A 24821-nucleotide genomic window follows, 5' to 3' on the forward strand; every position below is an offset into this window, starting at 1 on the left:
GGGGTGTATGCCTACTGAAATGCCTTTTGTCTTTCTTTATGATTCATTAATCCTGGACTGTCATTTAACGAGAGATTGTGCAGCATGCATGCATGCAGCAGGTGCTGCACTTGCACAAACTGCGCCTCCATATACACATATATATATATATATATATATATATATATATATATATATATATATATATATATATATATATATATATATATATATATATATATATATATATATATATATATGAAACATATTGTACCAGTTCGTACACATTTCGTTATGCGTCTCATCGACCTAACTTGGAGTCAGAGCCCACCCAGAGACCCGCCTCGGCCATTCAATTGGTCTGTCAGGAGCCTGTTTCATGCAATCCGCCGTCTGTCAGTCAGCACCACGGCATCCTCCTCCTCCTCCTCCTCTTCCCCGCTTCCTCCTCCTCCTCCTTCCTTGGCATCATCCCGGTGTGTGCCCACCTTGTTCCAGCGACGAGCGACCCGAAAAAGCCGTCTCTGTTTGAAGCGATCTCGCAGCCACGGGCGCCGGTCCGGCTCGCATCTTCCTCCTCCGTGCCCAGGCTGCCGTTAGAAGCCTCAAATCTCACCGTCCAAATGAGTCAGGATGTGATGGGCTGTTGTGCTACTATCGCTAGCTAGGCGGACAAATTCCTTCAACCAGCCTGCCGTTTCAATCACTGCGGGTCGACACAACATTAGCCGAGGCGCTGTTCGGGGGGCTAGCGGGCTAGCGGGGCAGCTTTCGAGGCTGTTAGGTCGTATTTAGCCGACGTTAGCCAATGTAGTTACCCAGCGGAGGCGCGCATAGCTGCGGCGTGAATATTCCAATATTATATATAACGGGGAATCTCTCTTAAATCGTCTTCAGTCGGCAGCGGGTGTTACTTTTTTCCTAGCCTGTACTAGCTAGCTAATGTAAGAGGGGCTGCACAGATATCAGCTGTTACGGGTTTGGATGTCGCGACACAGCAGTTTTGAGCCACTTCTGTCGGACTGAGAAGCTCGAATTGGACCGCAGTGTCGGACGGGAAAGGAGAATTGGAGCGTTCGATTGGCACAAAAGGTTAATAGCCTGACAGGCTCCGTGCGGCTAATCCGTGGTAATAATTTTAAGACTGAAGGCGTGCATCACGGGGAGGCCGTCTCCTTGCTCCCGCCCTCGTCTGAATCTCCCGTGATCTGCCTGAGAACGCCCGGGCGGAGTGGCAGTTGTTCTCGGCTGGGGGGACAACTTGACAGCGAGGCCCCTGGCTAGTCTCTCCCCTCCCCCCTCCTCCTCCGCCACCACCACCACCACCACCCCAGTCCAGTCCATCCATCCATCCATCCATCTCTCCGCCCGTCCAGCCCGACGGCAGAGCTCCTCCTCGCCCGAGATCGACAACGAGGAGCCGGGGATCCGGGATAAAGCTGAAACCGTGGGCAAGTGTTTGTCGGGTCCCGTTTAAACCGGGCTGCCAAAACCAGAGGGGATGACTCTGGAGTCCATGATGGCTTGCTGCCTGAGCGAAGAGGCGAAGGAGTCGAAACGAATCAATGCAGAAATTGACAAACAACTCCGCCGAGACAAACGAGACTCCAGGAGAGAGCTGAAATTACTACTTCTCGGTATGTAGCATGCTATTCCATACACACACACACCCAATCTCGTGTTTTCTGCCGCTAAATGAACAAGCAGCCTTCTTGGGCCTTCTTGGGAGTGCTAGCAAATATGCTACTAGTTAAGGCAGCTAGCTGAACGTTATGACATGTTTTCTGCGAAATGCGTGGCTTGTCTCGCGTCCAGCTGTGTTAAAATACACGATCCGGAGATTCCGGGCGCGTACGTGCATGTACAATATAAGCTGATATCCTGTCCTTTTATTATTCCGTGTATTGGCATTAGTGTGCAGGCGGCAGCTCACTGGCATCGAAGTTAAGATGTCACCGTTTACAGGCGACCACATGCTAGTTAGTGGGGACGATTTTGACTAGCCGTCAAGCTAGTCAGTAGTCAGCCCTTCAGAACCGGCTACCGCGGTTGGTTAGCCGATCCTGGTCAAGGGGCAAATACGTGCTAATAGCAGCAGAGGCAGCGTTGCATTGCTGTACAGTGTAGCTTTTCAGCAGGTTGCATAACATTTGCTCAACTGGAAGATCCTCCAGGTGCTCCAGCCACATCCTGCTTGCTCGCGTCCATTCATTCATTATGGCTTTTTTTCTCCCATGTTTTGCACCCATTTTCACAAATCAGCCCCCCTGCGGGGCAAAAGATACTGAGGGATTTACCCCCTCATCCTGGAGTCTAGCTGAGTAGGTTAGCTATTTTTACAGCTGGTGTGTGGGCAGGTGGGAGCTGCTGTTGAATAAGTTGCTCTGCACTGCATTGATTCATAGTTCTGTGGACACACAAAAGGAACAGTAGGCCATGCTTTATCTCAAATGTACTCACACTCCTTTCAGTCAAATGTACGTTTGAGTTGTGAATATTTCGAACTGCTTGGGCTCAACGTTACACTAGCAGCTACTCGAAACATGGGAAAGATTTTTTTTCTTTCGCAGATATGACAGCAAGTGTCCTTTTTATTTGGACAATCAGAATTATCTAGGTTGCATCCTCAGTTTCAAAACGTTTGCTCCCATTTCTCATCCACTAAATAGCAGCCCTGGTTATTTGACATGTGTGTCTCCTTTTATTTCCCCGCTGAATACCTCAGCCCGGTAAAGTAGGCCACACCAGAGCCATACCATTGATGGGACATTTTCTATTCTATGCCATGCGATTTAATCGCAGTCACACTCTCTGGCACATCATTGTCAAGGTGATTAGTTTTAAAACAGTGTTTTGTTTTGTGCCACGATTTCCAAATGGTTTGCTGTTTTGCAGCAATCATATTTCTGATGCCGGATGATGCTGGGTTGACTGAGTGGCTGCAAGATATTTCGAGATTCAGATGATCATTTGCACTCCCTCTCAGCACTAGCTGCTTCATTTCATTTGGGCTCTCCGTGTTCCTCAGTCACCTTTAGTGCAATCCTTTTTTTCTTTTCCTTTTTTTTTTTTTTTTTACAGTGGACATTAAAAACATGTATCAAACTGTCGGTGCGAAAGACAGAGAGCGTGCAAGAACTGCAATCAGTCATGCTATAAGTGGACTTTCCTGTGTGAGTTAAGACTGTCAGTGGATGCCGGGATAAGGACGTGTAAGGCAGGATTAGTCCAGGTCTTAATAGGCTTGGTTAAACACATCTGCTGCTCAGACTCTGAGATGTCACTGACTCCTATTATCCTCTGTGGCCCAGAGCACTCGGTGAGCTCTGTGCCTCTCCACACCTCAGAGCAGGAAGAAGACCATTTCTGCCTCTGATAATTCACCCTCTTGTCTCAAAAGCAGCAGAATTTGTACATGTTGCTCAACAAGTTGCCCATCATAACCCCATGACGGGAGCAGCCTACCATGCAAAGGTATTTTCCTCACCATGGGGAAACGCTTTGAGGTTTGGTGTCATGATTGAGGACATGAGGAAGACCTCTGACTGCTCCGGTTAGCAGAATCAACGCTCCACTGAGCCACAGCCACCCCTCAACATCCTGTCAAGTGGATTTTACTGTCTTAGTAAATGATAATAAGCTTCATCTCATTTGAATGTAGTGTGAGTTTTCTGTCAATACCAGCCCGGCGGTTCTGTGCGTGTTCGAGATGATGCATGGTACGGCTTGGCTTTCTTGGCAGCTATGCAGTCTGACCACATACACTTTTTGTTTTAACACATAGTGTTTATGCAGACTATTGTTGCACTGACACAGATGTGTATTGCATATTAGAAAATACATTTATTTGGCAACAACTCAGATGGAAATGGCAACAGAAGTATTAGTCAGTTTTTTATCTGCCACTAGTCGGGCCGACTGAGCATTACACCTGTATAAACTGTGCAGTGTCATCCCGCCTAACCAGCGTGGTTTGTCAGAATGTTAATTTCGAGAGTGAAAACAACACGGCATGCGTGGTGCGGCGTGTTGAAATCCACAATGGCATTCGGCTGAAGCGTTTGCAATAAAACCTGCAGCGAGTGAATGCAGCTGCTGTTAGCAGTGCCAGATAACCGCGCTCAGGGTAGCTTGACATCACTGTGGCTTCGTCCCGCATGATCTGAGATGATAGTGCAGGTCAGTGACCTTGCAAAATCTGCTTCCACATAACTCAGTAGCAGTTTCAGGAAGTTGAGACGTAAAATGAAAACCTCTAAAGTACTGCATTTAAAGTGTAATATTCCTGTTTAACACCATGGCTAAAGGCTTCAAATGGTTCCCAAAACACAATCTATATTCTTGGAACAATGCTTAAAGCACTCAATTCTAAATTGTGCAAAATTTTGACTGTTTTCTTGGAATTTCCCATTTTATTTTTTGTACAAGTCATCTAGTCTCAGTCAAAATGAATGTTTAGTCAGCAGGAACATGTGTAATTTATATACATCGAGCTGCAGGACCACTCGGAGTCACAAAGGCAGTGTTGAAATCGGAAGCAAAAAACAAAAATGGCAGAAGTTCTTGGTGGAACGGCCGTGTGACGGGCCTCAAGGTGTTTAACCACCTTCAGACTGCAGCTTGCTGCGATGTCTCTGACTGCGCCTCTTGCTCAACTCTGGTGCAGTTTAGGTCTGAATACAGCAGGTATCAAAGAGCTCCCAACACAACATATAGGTTATCATGGGCTTCAGAAGCTCCGCAGATGCACGATGCATTTTAGAAACTGAGTTATTAGCTGGAAGAAATACTACATGATGTTGACAATGCCAGACCAGACTGAAGAATCGTCTTTTGGATCTGGGCACTGCTTGACTGCTTAAAGGCTGTCTGTGTTTTGCCTCTCAGATTGTCATGGAATAAGGCCACCTTTATATCTGGCCCAGTGTTTACAAAACGGATATTTCCCTCTCTTTTAGAAAAAAAAAAAGATAATTTACACAAACTCGCATAAAGACCTTGTTAAGAACTACTATGAGCATGCCAAACCTATAGGCGGCAGTGTAACGAAACGCATAAAGCCATGCTAGTTGAAATGCTGGAAAATAATCATTTTCAGTTTCTTGTAGCTTCATTTATGTGTAAACAAAAGGCATTGAATTATCAGTTTTCACTCGTTTTTGTTGTCCTGTGAACCTGGCCTTGGAGAGACAATTGAAATGGTCATGTGACCACAGACCGCTTGAAATCATTTTCTGACAGTATCAGAAATTTCACAATTGTCATTCATGATCCTGAAGCAACATTTAATAGCCTTAGACTTCTGCTACATTGACCAGCAGCCTTAGAAAATGTAGTAGGAAGTGAAATGATGATCAAATGACTTTTTGCAGATTCTCAAGAAGGTAAAGTGCTGGATCACATCCACACATGACAAAAACTAGCTGTTTCCATACTTTTATCAACTAATAAGCAGATGATCAACACATTGAAACAATGTGGAAATTTAGACCAATTGTAATTTGTCCAGCTGGTTAGTTATTTCAGTTTCGTGTCAGTGTAACACACAGCTGCTTTATACATTCTGTCACCAGCCATTCTGTCTCTGCCTGACTCGGGTCCACCCTCCTTCCTGTCTCTCCCCCTTTCCATCAGAATTTACTAAATGACCGGCGAGAGTTGGCAAAACAACCAAGTTTTAACACAACAGTTAATACGTTTAGCTCCAACATTTTTTACCAGGCACAGGTAAAATAGTTCCAGACTAAGAATACCTTGAAAGAGTGATACTAGGGTCGGTTGTGTCGGTAAATGTTGTAACTACGGTAAGCTTCCGCTACCGCCTCAGAAAATAACAGTGCTGCCAGGGCTGCAGCAGTGCCCACAGTCTGGCTGCCTGTCACTGAGCGCCATATCAGGCCATACCTCCAGCCTCCTGCTCCACAGCCCAGTGGTTTGCCTCTACTTGGTCAAAACACAGCGGGCCAGGAGCTCTGGCCTTTGCTGCATCGGGTAACTGAACTGCTGGAGCGAGCGAATGGTCAGTAAAGTGAGATGGTCAGACGATGCTGAAGGGATCCTGCAAGTGCTGACCAAGGTGGACTTTAAGCTCCTTGTCAAGTGGCCATTCACTTTATTTAAAGATGTTATTGTCTGATGAAACATTAGAACGTCTTCTTCAGTATATCGGCATGGACAACGTGAACGTGATCATCAGAAGATTTAAGAGCTCTGCGTTGACTGCATGCTATCCTTGACATCGGTTTAATGTTCAGGTGCTTGCTTGGTTGTCACTGAATTATTCTTCCTGATCCTGCCTGTGTGAGCAGCACTCCTTGTTACCAGGTTAAAACATCCTTTAGAGGAACAGTCTGGTTGAACCAGGAAGAGGATCAAAGGTTAGGCTCAGATGTTTATTGCTGACCTTACTTCTCTTGCCAAGCCGTCTTATTTTGATCATATATGGCAATAGGGATGTTCTAGCTCTACTCCTCGGTGGTGGTTGTGTGTGTGTGTGTGTCTGTGTGCGAGAGTGCAGTGCTTATAATGCCAGTGAATGAGGAGCTATGCCGATGGTCAGTTATTCCTGAAATCCTCTTTATCGTTGTCACGTCTATTGCTTTTAAATATGGAAATCATTATGAAACATTTCCTCCTTCTCTGCTCGACAGGATGTAAAATGAATGAACAAGTGTAAAAGAAAAGGCTTGTCCATCTTCCTGGATGTCAGAGAAGTAATCTATCCCTTTTTTGCAAAACCACGTCATTTCACATGTGCACTCAAATGGTTTCACTTTTACTGAAAACTAAAATGAAAATGGATTGTCTGTTCTCTTGAAACATCTTTATGAGTAACTACACTTATGAGACCTCCAGGGAGTTTCAGTACGCCACTCTCTTTTTATCTTTTTTTTTTTTTTTTTTTTTTTTAGCTACGGATTTTTTTGAGAGCGTCAATGTCTTTCAGTTCAATACTTAAGAAGTATACGAATGCAAAGACAAGACGGTAAAGGTCCCAAGCCAGACTTTAGCCATCAAGCGCTGCTTTGAGTTTGCCATTTTTCATTTTGGGGGAAAGTAAAAAAAAAAAAAAAGAGTGTAATTAATGCCGATTTGTGGATTACCAAGGGTCAAAGAAACGGTTCTCTTTGGGTTGCATGCTGAAGAGTAGCTTGAGGTTCATTAGACAGAAGGCGGTGAGACCTTGGATGAAGTGCAGTGAGTTTGCCGACATTTTCAGTTTGTTTAGCGATGTTTGTTGACATTTAAACTAGGGGTGGGCGGTATAAACGGTATAAACCGTATGCGATATAAATTTGGCCACGATAGGGATTTTGGTCATACCGCCCAACCGCGATAGCACATTACGTCCTCTAGGTGGCAGTAATGCAGCTTTATAGATGCCCATTCCCTGAAGAAGCACACAACAGCAGCGATGGCAGTGAGCAGTGAACAGATAGAGGAAGCGCTTGTGAAAAAAAGATTGGTGCAACATCTATAACAGTGATCTGTAACTGGCGGCCCGCTGGCCGAACAATAATATGTGGCCCACCAGATGATTTTTGTGAATCTGAAGCAGCTGCTTCACGGAGACAGTAACACCGTCCATTAACCTGTGAGTATCCAGCTCCTCCTAAACCGCCTTCATTACCTGTGAAACACCTGGAAATCCTCTGCGTTAGTGAACAACCTGAGCTGTGTAGCTCCTGCTGCCTTCAGGGACGCTTTGTAAAAGTAGCTGCTGATAGACGCTACCGGTGCCTCAGTCAGCTGTTAGCTTAGCTGTTAGCCACCGACGAATGGGATCAGTCAAAAAATAAATAAATTGGCTCAACGCCAAATCAAGTTGCCGACCCCTTATCTGTAATCTGGACATGATTTGGATTCAAAGTAACTTGACTTCTGTTATTTAATAGTTTAAAAACTATTTCTTGCTTCCATGCTTTCACCATGTGCTATGGTAACCATTAAAAGACTGTTATGCTGAAATTTGTATATCAAATAAAATTATACCGTGATATAAATTTTAGGCCACATCGCCCACCCCTAATTTAAACTTATACCGAGGTGTGATGAGGTATTGCATCCCGGGTTATATTTTGGTGTCGGACATGGTGTGTGTGTGTGTGTGTGTGTGTGTGTGTGTGTGTGTGTGTGTGTGTGTGTGTGTGTGTGTGTGTGTGTGTGTGTGTGTGTGTGTGTGTGTGTGTGTGTGTGTGTGTGTGTGTGTGTGTGTGTGTGTGTGTGTGTGTGTGTGTGTGTGTGTGGACTAACATGTGGCTTCTCGGGACATCTAGGTAATTAGTCTTGATTTATTTTTACATCCGTTCGTCAAAGAATGCCACCATTATAGTGGAAGCCACAGTGAAGTACCCTCACACAGTTTGTTCTCCCTCACAGAACACAGTGTCTCCATCCAAACTGCTCTTTCATCTCGGCCTGTTTGCAGTAAAGATCAGGCAGTCACCCTGCTGTCAGCGTCTTCCACACACACTTTTTGTCTCTGTCTACAACACAGTGTCTTTAAACAGTTGTTCATTTTTGCCACTGGTACGTACACACACACACACACACACACACACACGCTCGCAGAGGCTCTTAAAAGGGGTCATTGCAGGTTCTCTGGAGATATGAGGGTGATCGAGGCTGGATGGTGACTGTCCCACATACTGCCACTACCCCAGGTCCCCAGACAGGACGAGGACGTAACGCAGCCAGTATCTCCAGCCCCCTCTGTGCTGACAGGATAGCATGTTCATCCCTGTTTACTCCCACCAGCTGCTGTGCACTGTAAAGCCCACACTTCTCACTCATCTCACCGTTTTCACTTCTGCTGCTTCATTTTTCTTTTTTCAATTGATGCAGATTTTTCCTTGAAAAAAAAAAACAAAGTTTACTGAAGTTAAATGTAGCAGTGTGGCTAGGTTCCATCTCATGCATTTTCTGCCCATGTGTGGACACATTGATGCTATCTCTCTGAATCTCCATGATGAGCTTTCCTAAAATAAGTATAAGAAATAATGTCAACATCAAGGCTTTGACTGTGTTTGGTTTGAACAGATGAGCCCAGTATGTGTATTGTAGACAAAAATACTGCTGCTCTCTCTGATTCTTTTGTAAATCAAGTTTTTTTGTGTGTGTGTTTGTGTTTTTCTTCTCTCATATATTTTGCTCACCCACTCCCACTCAACCAGATCGACACTCATCACATCACATACTCGCTGGTAAACAGAGAAGGCCGTCCTGAGCAGGTCCAGCGAAGTTGTGTGAGTTTGCGGGTGTGGTGTATGTGCTGTGAATGTTGGAGCATGTACGTTCGATTTATGGCTCAGACGCCCACGCTTGCTGAACACTCTGCAGATGCAGAGACGGCAGCACAAAGGAAGAAACACAATAGACACCCGACAACAAGCCGCAATAGAACTTAATCAGAAAATAATTTCCATTAATTTTCAGTGCATACTTGTGAGTATGCTTTGCTGTTTTCTCAGTCTGCATACTCCAGATCAGGGCAGAATGTGAAGAAATAGGCTATTGCGGCAGAGGTAATATCCGTGCCTTGAGGTTTACCACAGGATGTGTGTGTCCGCATTTGGTTAGGCAGGTGGTGTGTGTCTTGTGCAGCTCCGGGCTGCGTTGGCTCAGCTCATTTTCTTTGTGTGCCTGAAAGAGACCAGTTTCTCAGATGACGCTAGTAAATGATGGTGACCCGTGTTTGTCTTATCCGTACACAAGTCTTACTGGGTGATAGCAAAAAGGTAAACACCTGTACAAGGCCTCATTTGGGGTTTTTAATAATTGTTTATAGTATGCAGTGTCCATGCAAATGTTTTGTCACCGCTGAGACTGGATTGTACTGGTGATCTGTCCAGGGTTTACCCTGTCTTCAATCAAAGTCCACCGAGATTGGCTACAGTACCCTGTGATCCTAGGTTGGGTGAAGCAGTGTAGAAGATGGGTGGAGATCAGATTGTTCTACACTGCCTGGGAAACAACACTGAAAACACCCATGAATCACTGCATTTTCTTGTTTTTGCATGACACATTTTTACCATGATGCTTTTAATCCCCTGTGCATCCAAAGCAGTGACGGGTGTCGAGTGGAGATGGTTGTGAGCGAGGCCTTCAGGAGCACGGTTTAAGACTCGTAGGACAAGACAGTGTGAACTTAAAGAGGCATGTCCAGTCAGTGTGGTGGTGGTGGTGACCAGCACTCCACCGAAACTCCCGCAACAAGATGACAATCTGTCAAGTCTCTCAGGTGTTGTGTCACAAGCTGACATCAGGCACGTTATGTAAAGGCTTATGAAAGCTAGCCTGGCAACAGAGGATACAGGTGAAGTGTTTAGCGCCTTTATGTGATGGGTTGTTTCCATATGTTCGTCGTTTTGCTTGGTTCTCTTTGATTTTGGGCGGTCAGAGCAAGTTTGGTTTGCGTGCTTCTTGTCATCGGGTGACTCTTGACAGAGACTTGTAGTTCTGCTCCAGGAAGCACATCAGCTTCGCTAAAGACGAGTGTCGGTGTGTGTGGGTTGAGTAGTGTACCTTGCACTGTTGCAATGGGACATAATCTCAGCTCCCTTCTTCTTCTTTTTTTTTTTTTTTTGCTGCTCTCTAACACATGTAGCTACTTAGAACAGAAAGCGTTATCAAACTGAAGTCGTGTGTGTGAGCTATTAAAAGGTGACCTCCTTTTTCTAGGTCATTACCAAAAAAGAATGGATGGATTCTAGTTATGAATATCCAAAATTCTTGACAGAGAGGGATGAGAATGGAGAGGCATATTTCCAGCCTAAGGGAAGTTAGGAGGGGTTGTGATGAAAGGGAGGACAGGGGAGGGGAAGGGAGAACATTTGTGGGGGGAGAGTCGGTCAGGGCATGGAAACGGTTGTGGCTGGCGCTCGTACAATCAAGGCAGGAAAAAAGGGAAGACAGAGACTTGTAGTGTGTCTGGTGAAAGAGGGACATGATAGTTAAGAGAACACAGTGGAGGGAAATCTTGTGACGGGGGTCACGAGAAATAAATCAGACATAAGTTGAAGAGTGATCTTCTTGCTCCTTTGCTGCAGCAGTGTGAGTCCCGAGCACCGCAACCCCTTTCAAAGAGTACACGCTCTGGATTTGACTCCTTTTGTCAGCTTGGCCATCTGTGTTTATTAGGCAGCCACCTTTAAGGCACCAGTGAGTAGCATTCGCTGCAGTACATGGGTTCATACTGGAGATAATACCTTTTGTACTGAACAGTGGAGTCGGTCTCATCTCCTTTGTCCAAAATTGGACATTTTGTCAGAAGAGGGGCTGGAGGAGGGTTATTTCCCCTGTATGGACAGAGATGGAAACCCCAATTTTGCATTTGAGATTTGGTGTTATTTTCTGCATCAAAAGAAGCCCCGGTCCGGCCCAACCTTTTCACAGATCTTAGGCGCTAAAGCCCCCTGCCTCTGACCCCTGACCAGCTTTCTGCCCCTCTCAAACTCTCAGTGGAGCCGAGGCCCTTCTTCTCTGTGGTATACCAAAAAGATGAAGAGCACAGAGCGAGCCTGAGGGGCTCGCAGTTATATTTACTGTCTGCTACGAAAGAGAGCAGAGAGAAGGGGCGGATGGGAGGGGTTAAAAAAAAAAAAAGAAGGGAAAAAAAACACACAGGAACGAAAAAGGGAGAGAGAGAGAGGGAGACAGAGGAGGGGTTGCTATGGTAACGGAAATATGGCTGCTCTTCAAAAACCTTGAATGTAGGTGGTGGTGAGATGAGTGTATGTGTGTTTTTTTCCACCTCGTCTTTCCCTTTCAGTTTTGCAGATATTATGGATGTGCTGGATCCTTTTCGATGCCACAGAGCTCTGAAATGCCATCAGCTTACAAAAAAAAAAAAAGAAACGTTGCCCTGGGGGTTGTGTTTCTAGGCAGTATGTAGAGCATAGAGGGCTTGTGTGAAATGTGGGTTAGGCCCACCAAAAGATCCCCCCAGCTAGATGTGGTATATTTTCCAATTACTGTAGATCTTGAGAAGCTTAAAATCAGTTGTTTTCCTGAATGCAGGAATCATATTTACTCTGCATTTAAAAGGTGCTGAATTATGTTATATAGAAGTCTTTTCTTGGTGTTTAACATCAGCTAAATCTAGAAAGTTGACACCTCTTGAGATATATTGCAGAGATCTTACATCCTGATATGGACTCAGGAGGGCAGAGGAGGAGCGTTGAAGGAAACAGCCCTTTGCAAACGACCCCTGCTGTCACGTTTTGGCAGTTCACTGTCAGAATCTGAATATGGGGCAAGTAGTCTTAATCATCTTTTATAAGTTACATCACACACTCCCACTCGCATCTCCCCTTATTCCTAGAAATATTTCTCATGTGCTGACTGACAAATTATGGAACATTTTTGCGACATTAAGGGAATTTGATTTGCCTGATAATGAAGTGAAATTATTGTGTAATAACTGAATCAATAACAAATAGGACTTGCTTGGTTCACCTGAACTGGCATCAATGTTTTCATTTATTTTTTTATTTTTTTTTAGTTCTAGTTTTTAAAACTAGTTACAATTAAGATTTGGTGAAATTTGACAAGCATAAATACATGAACAACCTTTTCATCCCTACAGATACATGATTAAAACGAAAAAACATTTCATTCAATGTCAACATTGAATCAGAATTTTTTATTCTTCCATATACAAAGAAGACACTTTTACGCTGCATCTCTCTGGGGTCTTTTTGTCTGAGCGAACCGTAATCAAACATCCACTCCTCTGAATGGCAGTTATTGACTTCCACTTCATGTACACCTTGCTAGTATCAAGTTGAACCCTCCTCTGCCCCCAGAAACTCCTTCATTCCTGTGCTTGTAGGAATTCCTTCAGATATTCCCAGACATTTTTGCTCACGGTAGCTTGATAGCATCATGTAGCTGCTGCAGTTTGTCTCTCATTTCACACCACATTGCGACGATCATCGATTGGATTGAGATCTGGTGACTTCAGAGGCTGTTTTTGGATGTGATGATTGACCACACAATTGGCTGTGTTTGGTTGCCACACAATTGCCCCAGAGGTTATAATATCGCCATCAACATTACACCAGCAGCAGCAGCCTAAACCATTGATTCAGGTTTCTGGTTGATTTCTGGGAGGTTTCTGCTCCTATGCCTGATGTTTGATTATTTTAGCTGTTTGAGGAGAATGTCAATGAGAAATTCAGATCTCACATCTGATCGTTTAAATAAGCACATGGCGGTATTGTCCTTAGAGATGCTTTTATATAAGACTTCATTAATGCTGCTTATGTACTTTAGGTTGCAGTAGTGAGTCACTGTTGTTGAGTTTGTTGAATTTTGTGTTAGCTCTCAGAACCTTGTGGACTGAACGCAAGTGAAAAGTTGTAGTGACTCACTGCATCATCTTGTGGTATGAACCAATACTACAAGATGGCTTAGGCTACCTCGTAAGGTTATTAACCTAGGTATATTTATTATTTTTAGGTTTTGACTAAAACTATGACCTTGAAATGATTGGTTTTCTAAAATCGATCGCCATCGGTTGTAAACTATATCAATTTACGGTTTTGACATGTTCATATTTATTTTGCAGTTCGGTTCATGCTTTCCTCCTGTTAACGCCAAATTCTGACCCTACCATTGGAACGTTGCAGTCGAAATTGTGACTCATCCCATCATGCAACAGTTTCCTGCTTTCCTGTTGTACACTTTTAATGAGCCTGTGTGAATTGTAGCGTCGGTGTCTCATTATTAGCTGATAAGATCTTCAGCCGATGTGATCTTGTGCTTCTGTAGCCCATCTGAGGTGTGAGGAGTTGTGTGTTGGTTGTAATGAGCGGCTATTTGAATCGCTGCTGGGTGTCTGTCATCTTGAGCCAGCCTGTCCACTCTCCTCCGTGTTTTAGCATCAACAAGGCTTCCTCGCCCAAAAAAGTGACACTCACTGGATAGTTTTTCTTTTAAATTTTGGAGAAAGTGTTGTGAAAAACTCAAGCCCACCCACAGATATCCTTACCGGCTTGCTTTATCATTTTGATGTTCAGTTTGAAATCAAGCTGATTTTGTTGCTAGCTCTTCAATGTTGTTTTTGGTCACTTGAGTTGAAGGTTAATATAGTTTATGGCTGTGTCTGTGCAGCTGCTTCTTTATACAGGTCTACCACAGCAGGTGATTTGCAACGTGCACTGCAGACCTTTCTAGTTTTCACACTGACTGCAACCTGGATTCAAACCCAGGTTTCCCAGATTTTGAGTGAACATGCATTTTTTTCACCTGGTGCAAAGGAAGCTGATAATAGACGCATAGTCCAGTGTCACAGCTGTGATCTCAGCTTTTTAATCTTTTTTTTTTTTTTTTGTGTGTTCAGTTTGTGACCTCTTTATAACAGACTCACTCCTGGCCACAGTGTAACTTTGCTTACGTCTCTGTCTTTTTTCTCAGGTACGGGAGAAAGTGGCAAAAGCACGTTTATCAAGCAGATGAGGATCATCCATGGGGCCGGCTACTCCGACGAAGACAAGAGAGGCTTCATTCGGCTCGTTTACCAGAACATCTTCACCTCCATGCAGTCCATGATCCGTGCCACCGAGACCCTTAAGATCCCCTACAAATTTGAACAGAACCGGGTAAGAGACGACACATGTAAAAAGAAAAGAAAAAAAAAAAGAGCCAATCAAATTTGATTTACCTGATTTACCTCAGAAGTCTGATAATTTACAGAAGTCTGTATTCATGTATGTTTTATTGAATTTCTTTTAAAAGTCTTGGCTATGTGGGGGCCGTCTTAAAGTATGAGCGATGGTACTGTGTCTGGTCAAAGCCTTTACTGTAATCCATACATTCAAGAATTGCATGTCAGAAACAATTCTGGAATGAAACAGACTTCTGCATTCTTTGGAATGAGCAGTCGGTTTTGATTGGCTATTCTTGCGAAACACGCAGCACACGAGCTCTATTTACAGATAAAGCCATGTTTGCTCGACAGAAATGAGTAACATAATCCCGTAACTCTTTTATCTTCCTGCTGCTTCGTCTCATTCTCTCCCTCACATGTGTCTTTGCAGTCTAATGCCATGCTCGTGAAGGAGGTGGACATTGAGAAGATCAGCGCGTTTGACCAACCGTACATCGTAGCTATTAAAAGCTTGTGGGCCGACCCGGGGATCCAGGAGGCCTACGATCGCCGCCGAGAGTATCAGCTCTCTGACTCCACTAAATAGTACGTCTGTCCGTCTCTCCACGTGTCTGCGTCTTTCCACGGTCTCTATCTAAGGTTTAAAAATGGTATTTACACCTACGGCAGTATGTGGGGTTGTTTAACTTGTTTTCTTTAAGGATTTTACATCATGTTGAAAATCTTAGTGGATATTTCATCATTAGTATCAGCTGCTTGTGATCAGTTGAGAAATGTTATTTTATGCATTTCGGGGGACTGAACCTTTAATATTGTGCGCAGCAGAGGCACGGAGTTGCCTCCAGGGATCAATATTGTGTTTGGGTGTGTGATTGCTGTCAGGCTGTGTGCATACTCTTTGTATTGTGTACTGGGCAGGGCATCGCGTCAGGGTTTTGTCCACATGCGGCGCACAGTTCAACAAACACGGACAGAAAATCAGCAGCACACACAACACACAAGCAGTGTTTGAAATTATCTTCAGTTTTGCATTAGTTAGTTTGCCCATTTTGAGTTATTTAAAGTTTAAGGTGTTTGTTTTTGTTACAGAAAAGATAATGATTTTTAAAGTCTCTTATTACAATGAACATCATATATAGTTTACACAAGATCCATTCTAATAATATAGGCAAGATTTAGAGGTCTAGACTTCACAATGTTTTTTCAAAAATAAATCATTTATTTTTTAGCTTTAGTACTTTGAGTGTTTAATATTCATATTTAAATCCCAGTGAACAGGCGGGCTCTTATTGTGTTCATACTATTGTTAGCAGTTTGTCAGCATCCTGTTCTTCCTGTTAGACAAATTTCGCCTCCTGACAATATGTAACTCCAGGCTACAGAGCCAAAGGCAAGTGACTCACTGTATAGTGCCCCCTGGTTGTGCCTTTGCTGTACTGCAAGCCCATTTCCTCTGGAAGCCTGCATACGTGCACTGCGGCCTTGAAATATGTGAGGTTTTGCATTTATCACTGAGTGTGCATGAAAAGATGATACATAATTGAATATGCTTTAATTTCAGTGTAATCCACACTGTTCATGTATATCTCCAGTTACCTTAGCGATATAGACCGTGTGACTGCAGAGGGATATGTTCCCACCCAGCAGGATGTGCTGAGGGTCCGTGTTCCCACCACGGGTATAATAGAGTACCCATTTGACCTGGAGAACGTCATCTTCAGGTACCTCCAAGGCTCCAGGACTGCAGCGTCACCGTCGCTAGAGGTCATAAACCATTGATGACTGTCAGTGCAGAGGTACACTATACCTCAGAGAAGCGGCAGAGTTATTGTAGTCATTTAAAAAAAAAAAGGCCTTTTCAGAGGGAGCAATCAGACATATAATATGGGGGGGATATACAAGTTAATTTTTTTTCTTTAAAAAAGTTTGAACTTGATCAGGCATCAGTGGTTTGTGTTTTAGATCATGTTGAAGTTCTGACCCCTGGACAAACCCAATGGCCAGACGTGCTGCACTGAAGTGTTGTGAGGAACAGCTACGAAGTACCAGATGAAGAAGGATCAGGCAGCGACATCAAAGATTTTTGGGAAAATTGTCAAAAATGATGCAATTTCCATCAGTTACTTTTCAGCATATGCAAAATTTCAACTTAACAGAATGAAGAATGAAGTGGCGTTTTATTCATTCATGTCTCGATAATGAAAGCAGGGAGTTTCCTGTAGTCTCTGATGTCGAGTGTGTTCGCTCCAGCTTCGTCTGATGCGATTGCCGCTGTTCCTGCTGCTGAAGTCACTGCTGTTTTCACTGATGCCACCTCACTGTCTGCATTGTCGACCACCAACTATTTGAACTGCACATGGTCTCCGGCCGATTATTGAATCAAACAAAGCTTAAAGTCGGGAGCTGTTGTCAAATTTCACCACAGAAAGAGTGTTGGTGACACAAACTAACACCCTTTTGTTTCTGTAATGTGGTCTTTTCTGTGAATTTCCCTCAACAGGACTGCTCCACACTTTCTGGAATGACAGGGGGGTTGCGGTAATTGTCTGTCACCCTTTATATAACTGTGTCCCTGTCTCTTTCCCCCCCTTTCTTTATGTCTCTCTCTCTCTTTCTCCCACCCCTCCGACCTGTCTGCTTTTAGTTATCTTACGGATTTGGATCGTATTGCAGATTCCAACTATCTTCCCACTCAGCAGGATGTACTCAGGGTGCGCATCCCCACCACAGGAATCATAGAGTACCCCTTCGACTTGCAGAGCATCATTTTCAGGTAGAAAAATACCTGGCTCCGTCCCTCCATGTTCTCTCATGCCTCCATTAACTCATTCGATGTGCTTTTAACCCCCCCAACATAATCAAGTCATCTTTTTGTCCTCATCAATGAAAACAACTTATTCAAACTTTTCTTGGGCTTCTTGTCTGCAGCCCGTTCCTGCTTTTCTCTAAACTTGCTCGAGATCATAAAAAAAAAAAAAAAAAAAAAGTCATCAACATGCTCGGGTCACATCAGTGTCATACACTTTACCTGCTGCCACCGAGAACGCTGGTACCACACATAACAGCCCCCCAGTGAACACAAAGTCCTACATTCCGGTGCCCGGTCCCTGTAAATGGGTCACCTCCTCTTTTCCTCCGCCTCTCCTCCCTTCCTCTCCGGCTGGCAGAAGAAACGAGGTCGTCCTCTCCGCGGTGGAGGAATGTTATTTTGGGCAGCAGGTCCTGCAGGGCCCATATTGGCCCCGGGTCTCTGTGGATCGCAGTGGACTGGGCCACCACCAGAGGGCGACGTTGCTCCTGGATTTCGGCTGATTCGTGCAGCTTTCATGTGGACTTTGCTGCACCGGTGTGAAGGCGAGCACCTGTCCGTCCGCAGGTCTCAAACTACACGAGAAGTGAGGAGTCGGATTTTTCCATAGCTTTGCTTTGATACGGATAAAATCTAAAAGATTTTCTGGAGTCAGTTTTCTGAAACTGAAGGCCTAATGAAACTGGGACCCGTAGTCCCTAAAGAATGAAGGATGACCTTGTCAAGGAGAAACTTGGAATCCTTAGAAACCTTAAATCTGATGAGGATTTCTGTCATCACTCGCTATTTAATTAAAGAGTGGTAGCCATTAAAGGCTTAAGCAATTTGTTGGCATTTTACCAGCATATGATGAAATTCATGTTTCTTTTTCTGTCAATTTTAACACCTTAACTGCCTCCTGTCCTCTTTAAGTTCTCCATCCTGTGTTCATAACCCCCTCAACTGCTCTCCTGTTGTCCTTCATTTTGAGTTTCTTCCATTTGTTTTCCTATTTTTGTTACGAGGGGAAAAAACTGTTATGACATTGTGACTGTCCGTTAGCAGAAGAAGCCGATCCCACATCAGATACGATGGTAACTCATGATAACACCGTGAAGCAGTTAAAGATGAATGCCTCTCAGGCCGACTCTTCTGTTTTGAAGTTTCTGTCAGCTCTGTATACAGCTACAAAGTGGTCTGTAGTGCTTGTAGCTGTAAACCAAAGAAATCTAAAGAATGAGGACTGTTTCAATGCAAATAAATTTTGATCAGAGATGTAAGACTCAGAGAAAAAAAAGTAATTTAAAATTGTAGATTGGTTTATTCTGTTTATTTGAAGGAAGTTAATTATTTGTTTGGAAACGTTGATTTCCTAAATCCGGGTGGCATTCCTTTTGAGACTGCTCCTTAGAAAGCTTTGATGGTTGCATGCATGACTCACTCATTCACAAGGACTTTAGCATCTTCACTCTTGCCGAGTAGAGCAGTCCGCGCACATTTGAAATAAGGTGCTGAATCCATCAACTCCTGCTTACCAGAAAGTTATAAAAGAATGGAGCAGCAAAAAAAGTTGGACCCCAAAATAAGTAATTATTTTAAGTGTCCTCTGACATGTAATTTTATTTGTAATGTAGGAAACATAAAAATCACAATTGGCTTGATGCGTCTTGATCAATTTGATGGATTTGAAACCTGTCAAAATTTGTGGAAATGCCGTTGTCTTTAATTCTACGGTGCGCAGCAGAACCACACAGGCGGCCGACATCTGCCACTTTCTCACTTTCTCCTCTTCACCTTCATGTGGCTGTCAGGATGGTTGATGTAGGAGGTCAGAGGTCAGAGAGGAGGAAGTGGATCCACTGCTTTGAGAACGTCACCTCCATTATGTTCCTGGTGGCGCTGAGTGAGTATGACCAGGTCCTGGTGGAGTCCGACAATGAGGTGAGTGGACTTAAAGGAGCACTGCTCGTTTTTACTGCGCCCACATTCAAATGAATTCTTTTAAGTTGGAAGTTGGATTCATGAATGTTTTTTTTTTTTGTTATTAACGCCCTCTGTCCTCCCTGTGACGCCCCTCAGAACCGCATGGAGGAGAGCAAGGCGCTGTTCAGGACTATCATTACCTACCCGTGGTTTCAAAACTCCTCCGTCATCCTTTTCCTCAACAAGAAGGACCTGCTGGAGGAGAAGATTTCCTACTCGCATTTGGTGGACTACTTTCCTGAGTTTGACGGTGAGGCCGATGTTCAGATCTGCGTTTGCGCTCGGTATTAAAGTCATCACTTGTGATTCCACTGAGGCTCTCTCTCGCTTCCAGGTCCCCAGAGAGATGCACAGGCGGCGCGGGAATTCATCCTCAAGATGTTTGTGGACTTAAACCCAGACAGCGACAAGATCATCTACTCTCACTTCACTTGTGCCACGGACACTGAGAACATCCGCTTCGTGTTTGCAGCTGTCAAAGACACCATCCTCCAGCTCAATCTCAAAGAGTACAACCTGGTGTGAGGGCTCAGTGCACGACGCACACCACCTCCTCCTCCTCCTCCCCATTGCACAAAATGCACACCTCTCTGGGAGTGTGCCGTCAACTCCACACGCATCACACAGCACACCGCCGCTCCAGCTCTCTCTCACACACACATAAACACACACACGCACACGCACCGACACCAACAGAGCCGTTGCTTTTTTTCTTTGTAGTGCCGTTTTCACAGATCCTCCCACCTGAAAACATGCCCTTCCTCCTTCACCAAAGCCTCTTCCTCCTCCTCTCGGCAGCTTGCTGTGTCAGAGTCTTCGGTCCTCCCAAAAGCTGCTCTGTGTGTCAGATTTGGCTCCGGCCGCCGGCTCTGGCACGTTTCATCTGGCACACAAACCTTTCACTCGGGCTGTACAGTGACTGGAGGGGATTTTTGGTATTTGTGCGTGCGGGTGTGTGCGCGTGTGTGTGTGTGTGTATTTGGGGCAGCGTTGATTAGCGAGGAGCTGTGTTTTGGTGAATAGCGACATCCAATCCCTCGGCCGTGTGAGATCAGGTCCTCCCTCATCTCCCCTCCGTGCAGAAGGAAGCGGGCGCCGACCTCCTGACCCCCTCCAGAACCCTTCAGGGTGGCGGGAGATGGGGCCGAGGATTCTGTCTCCACCTCACGCCTTTGAATGTACCCCACCAGTGTGAGCGTCGCAAAAAAAACCGACTCGTGAACAATGAAGGAACTGCATCTGTAAACACTAAAGACAAACGAAGCATGAGGGGAGTTACACATAGCTAATCAAATATGCTCAATGCAGAGAATTTTTAAAACGTTTTTAATGACAGCAGTTTGTGGCTACGTGGAACTCACAAAAACTTTTTTGCGAAACGTAAAAATCTTGAATAGAAGAAACCAGAAATTTTACTTGACGAAAGTATCCTAAAAAGACTTTTTCTTCTTCTTCTTCGTCAATTTTTTTTTTTTTTTTTGTTAAGTTTCGTTGTTAATCACACGCTTCCCTCTTCCCGATGCTTTCTGTACGGATTCACAGGGACAATCTTTAGCGCGACCGTCGAGCTCCGCCGACACACACCGACACCCTCGCCACCGACCGCCGGTTCGCGGGTGCGAGGCGACGAGGCTCCGCCCCCTCCGATCGGTAGATGCGGTGCCTTGTCGGCCCCGGCATCCAAATCGCACCACGTCCGCGCAGTAACGCCTCAGAAAACGTCACGCCTGCATCGCTCAGCCGTCCAATCAGATTTTTTTTTTTTTTTTTTTTTTTAACTGTATAGTCACTTTGTTTATATATACATATATATAAAAAGTTGCTTGCTGTTGAGTGATGAGAGGAGGAAGGGGGAGGGCAGGGAGGGGGGGGGGCTTCGATCCTTTCACAGCAAACCGCACTCTTGAAGTCCGCAAATCTTTGTGTATATCTGTTTGTAAATACATATACACAAAAACACTCCTGTACAAAAACGCTCTGTGGTACACCATCTTTGGCAAAAAACAAAACGACGACAAAAAAAAAAGAATCGACCTCTTTCATTAGCATACAGTTTTTTTTTCTTATGAATTTATGGTAGTATTAATACTGTGATTCAGATTTTTTGCCTTTTTTTTTTTTTTATAATTATTTCCACTTGATGAATAGGACTATGCGGAGCTGGGTGGTGTTGAGGAAACAATCAGAAAAGGGGCGATAGTGTCAGAAAACGAGGCTCCTGCCAACCGGCCTCAGAGCGCCACGCCGCCCCAGCAGCTCTGTCTGCAGACTAACACTAACTAGGGCTGGTAATCTTCACAGTATGACGACAAGATGATTTTAAGAGTAATTAAAGATTTTTTTTTTTTTTTATTTATATAATTTATGGACCAGGTTTGAAGGTGTTGATAATTTGACTGCTTTTTTTGATTCTGTCATGTTGAAGTGCTCCTTTTCTCATGGCGGAGCCTACTTGAGTCTGAACTGCTGTAAAAAAAAAAAAAAGAAGAAAAAAAAAGGAAAAAAAAAACAAAAACAAAAAAACCCCCACACAAAACAAAAAAAAAATGAATGTCTGGTATAGTAAGGACTTTTATCTCTGCTTTCTCTTTCTTATTGAAACATTTCCACTTGTATTTGCCATCACATCTTCATCCATGCTAATCCTGTTTGGTTTCTTTAGGAGCCCTCACGTTATTTTATAAAGAAAGTCGTATTTCCTCTTGGTTTATAGATGCAGCGCTGTAATGCATACATAGAAAAATGTACAGTACAAAAAATAGATGGACTTTTTTTTTTTTTTTAACCAGTGATTGAAGACCTATTGGTCCATGCTCGGTCTTTGTAATTTAACATTTTCTTTTTTTTTTTTTGTTCTTTTTTTTTTTTGTTTCAGTTCCTTTTTTGTTTTTTGCATCTTTTTTTTTTTCCCAGTTTTTTGAGGCTTGCTTTGAATAGTGCCAGTGAAGTGCAGATATACTTTTTCGGTCTTTGACCTTTTCTACAGGTGACTTACCCTTCATCCTCATTAAGGGCTATCACAGTGCATCAGACAGCGGGGAGTGGAGTACAGGACCACAGTGAACCAAGTCACCCACTACTAATACTCGTTTGTAAATGGAGATTACTTGCAGTATGTGCTATAAGGAGTTATAGGGCGTTAATGCAAACGTAAGGTGTGTGTGTATGTGTCCGTGAGCGTGTGTAAAGAGTTTACCAACACTAAACCGTTTTCTTGATATACTCTTTCGGTAACTGACCTTGTGGCTCCTCTCTGATCTTCACTACTTTTTTTTTTTTTTCTTTTTCTTTTTTTTTTTGAGTGGCATGAGTATCACAGTGTTTGCTGTAATACTTAGTGCTAGTATAGAAACCCTTATCAGTAAAGACACTTCTGCCATGGCGAGTATTGCATGCCCCCCCCCCCAAGTATTTAAGTTGAGAACTGGTTAAAGACCATGCTGGTGTGTTGGCATATTTAAGCCTATGCATATGTATCGTAGAAATTCATGAGATTTTTTTATTCTATTGTGATCTAAAAATTAATTTGGTGGAAGAGATTGAGCAGGTTTTATTAGGTTCTGCGTTAAGATTCAACAAACCTCTCTTTTTTTTTTTTTTTTTTGTTTTGTTTTTTTTTTTTACATTGAGTCATAATGGGACCCTCAGATTTAATCAAATTTTTATCAACTGCTGATTTTTTTTTTTTTTTTTTTTTTGTAGACATGATTTTTAATGTTTTTTCTTAAACCTTAAATGTGTAAATTTTCAAACACCAGTCTGGTCCTTAACTTCCATTTAGTCTGCTGTAAGTGACACTAACCTCGCGGTGAGGAAGCAGCCAAGTGTTGGAGAGCGCTGTCAGGAAGTGGATGAGGAGGAAGCCCAGTATTAAAGCAGAGCGGCAAACCAGTACGCATACCCAAGTATTTATCAGTAGTTGTGTTACTATTTACTGTGTGTCGAGTGCAGCTCACTTTATAATGGTGTACGAACCATGTATTTTATTTTGAAAAACTTGACTCTGGCGCATGGTGGAGGGCCGAGCAGCTGTCCGTGTGGGTTTGGCGGCGTGTTTTTTGTCGCGCGGTGTGTTTTCGGCACATCTTATCGAGCTGGAAAGAAGGAAGGCAGTCTGTATCAAACTCTAATCTCCTTTCATCGTGGTCCGGGATGGTCGGTCACTACAAGTATTTATTGCCTTTCATTGCCTTGAAGATGGTGTCGCTGGGCCTTGGCGGTTTGGCGTGGGAGGCCGCGGCTGTGTCACGTCCCTTCATGCGGGCTGGAGGTTGAGCGAAGTGGAATCAGACTTATCTTTTTGGACATCAGTATGGAGTTGGTGCATATTCAACTTGAAGCTTGTTCCCTTTTTTTTTTTTTTTTTCGTGATTTTATTTCCCCCCCTCTGTATGATAAGAAAACATTACCAGAACACTAATATTTAGGACCACTTGATTTTTATTTTATTTTTTTCTGTCACTCCAATGAAACCTGAAGGTCAATTGTGTAGTGGTGTGTATAAAATGTTTTTTTTTTCTTCTTTATTTTGTATGTAAACCAAATGTAAATTATGTATTATACTGAGTGTGCCAACCCCACTCTCTCTAGAGCCAGGCTCTCTCCAAGTGCCAACGCTGTGGTCATCATCAGAAGGACCACCTGAGATGGTCCCCCTTTTTAAATAAAATGCACCAGAGACTAAAAGGATAGATGATTAAGTTCACACAAAGACTTTATTCTGTATTTAAGATTGAAGATTTAAAAGATAATCTGCTGTTTTTTAAGAAACTGTAATTATAACTGCATGTGCTGTTTATTTTGTGTTGGAAGTGAGGGCTTGGATGTTTTCACTGAAGCAGAGCCCTCGATGAAGGGGTTCAATCAGTTGGTTATTATCGATTATTGATTTACATAACTCTTGCCATATTTTTTTATGTGTTTCATGTATTTGTTTCAACCACTGTTGCCTGATCCTCATTCAAACATGACTTATGATCATTGCCGCCTTCTAAGAGAGAAACATAATGACAAGGTATCTGTTTTAAATTGAAATAAATTTGTTCCTATACTTGCTGATTGTGTGTGTTGAGTTGGTTTCATGGTTTTCTGGGAAGGTCTGTGGTCACTTAAATCTACCGGTTCTCATCCTGGAGTCCAAGTGATCGGTGGAGGGAGGAACACCGGAGAATTTTTCATTTCTGAAGTTGTGAAAATTAGATTTCTCCATAGAAGAGATTTGAAATGCATATTCAACAAAAAAAAAAGAACAAAAGCCCTGAGATACATTTCAACATCAGACCTTGGAAAGTGCACAGTGCTTCTATCTACAATGCTCTTGATTTTAGTTATGAGATTTAATTTTGTGTAATGGTTGCAGAATGATAATGGCTAATGTGAAGTTGCTTTCTATCCCCGGACAAGAAAACCCTTTTTAGATCTTCTGGATATTATATAGCAGTAAGCTACAGCAATGCACAT

General features: G+C 43.5%; 1 protein-coding gene and 1 long non-coding RNA gene across 3 annotated transcripts; one reads left to right on the forward strand and one right to left on the reverse strand.

The window, feature by feature from the left end:
- Nucleotides 1-848: 848 nt before the first annotated feature.
- Nucleotides 849-20112, forward strand: LOC115406438 (guanine nucleotide-binding protein G(q) subunit alpha-like). Of its 2 annotated transcripts, XM_030116492.1 has the most exons (8): nucleotides 849-1616; nucleotides 14398-14582; nucleotides 15021-15175; nucleotides 16183-16311; nucleotides 17235-17363; nucleotides 19190-19319; nucleotides 19458-19611; nucleotides 19696-20112. In XM_030116492.1, exons 1-8 carry the CDS (start codon nucleotides 1481-1483, stop codon nucleotides 19884-19886), a joined length of 1209 nt encoding a protein of 402 aa, XP_029972352.1. In that variant the 5' UTR covers nucleotides 849-1480; the 3' UTR covers nucleotides 19887-20112. The 2 variants fall into 2 exon arrangements, with proteins under 2 accessions (XP_029972352.1, XP_029972351.1); XM_030116491.1 differs by lacking the exon at nucleotides 16183-16311 and having other exon boundaries at nucleotides 1052-1616.
- On the reverse strand, nucleotides 13926-21667 carry LOC115406439 (uncharacterized). Its single transcript, XR_003933532.1, has 3 exons — nucleotides 21588-21667; nucleotides 19428-19430; nucleotides 13926-13945 (listed from the first exon to the last, which is right to left on the reverse strand). It is a non-coding gene; the product is annotated as an uncharacterized LOC115406439 (long non-coding RNA).
- Between the last annotated feature and the right edge of the window lie 3154 nt (nucleotides 21668-24821).

This window comes from Salarias fasciatus, chromosome 19 (assembly GCF_902148845.1).
Source record: "Salarias fasciatus chromosome 19, fSalaFa1.1, whole genome shotgun sequence".
Classification (NCBI taxonomy): domain Eukaryota; kingdom Metazoa; phylum Chordata; class Actinopteri; order Blenniiformes; family Blenniidae; genus Salarias; species Salarias fasciatus.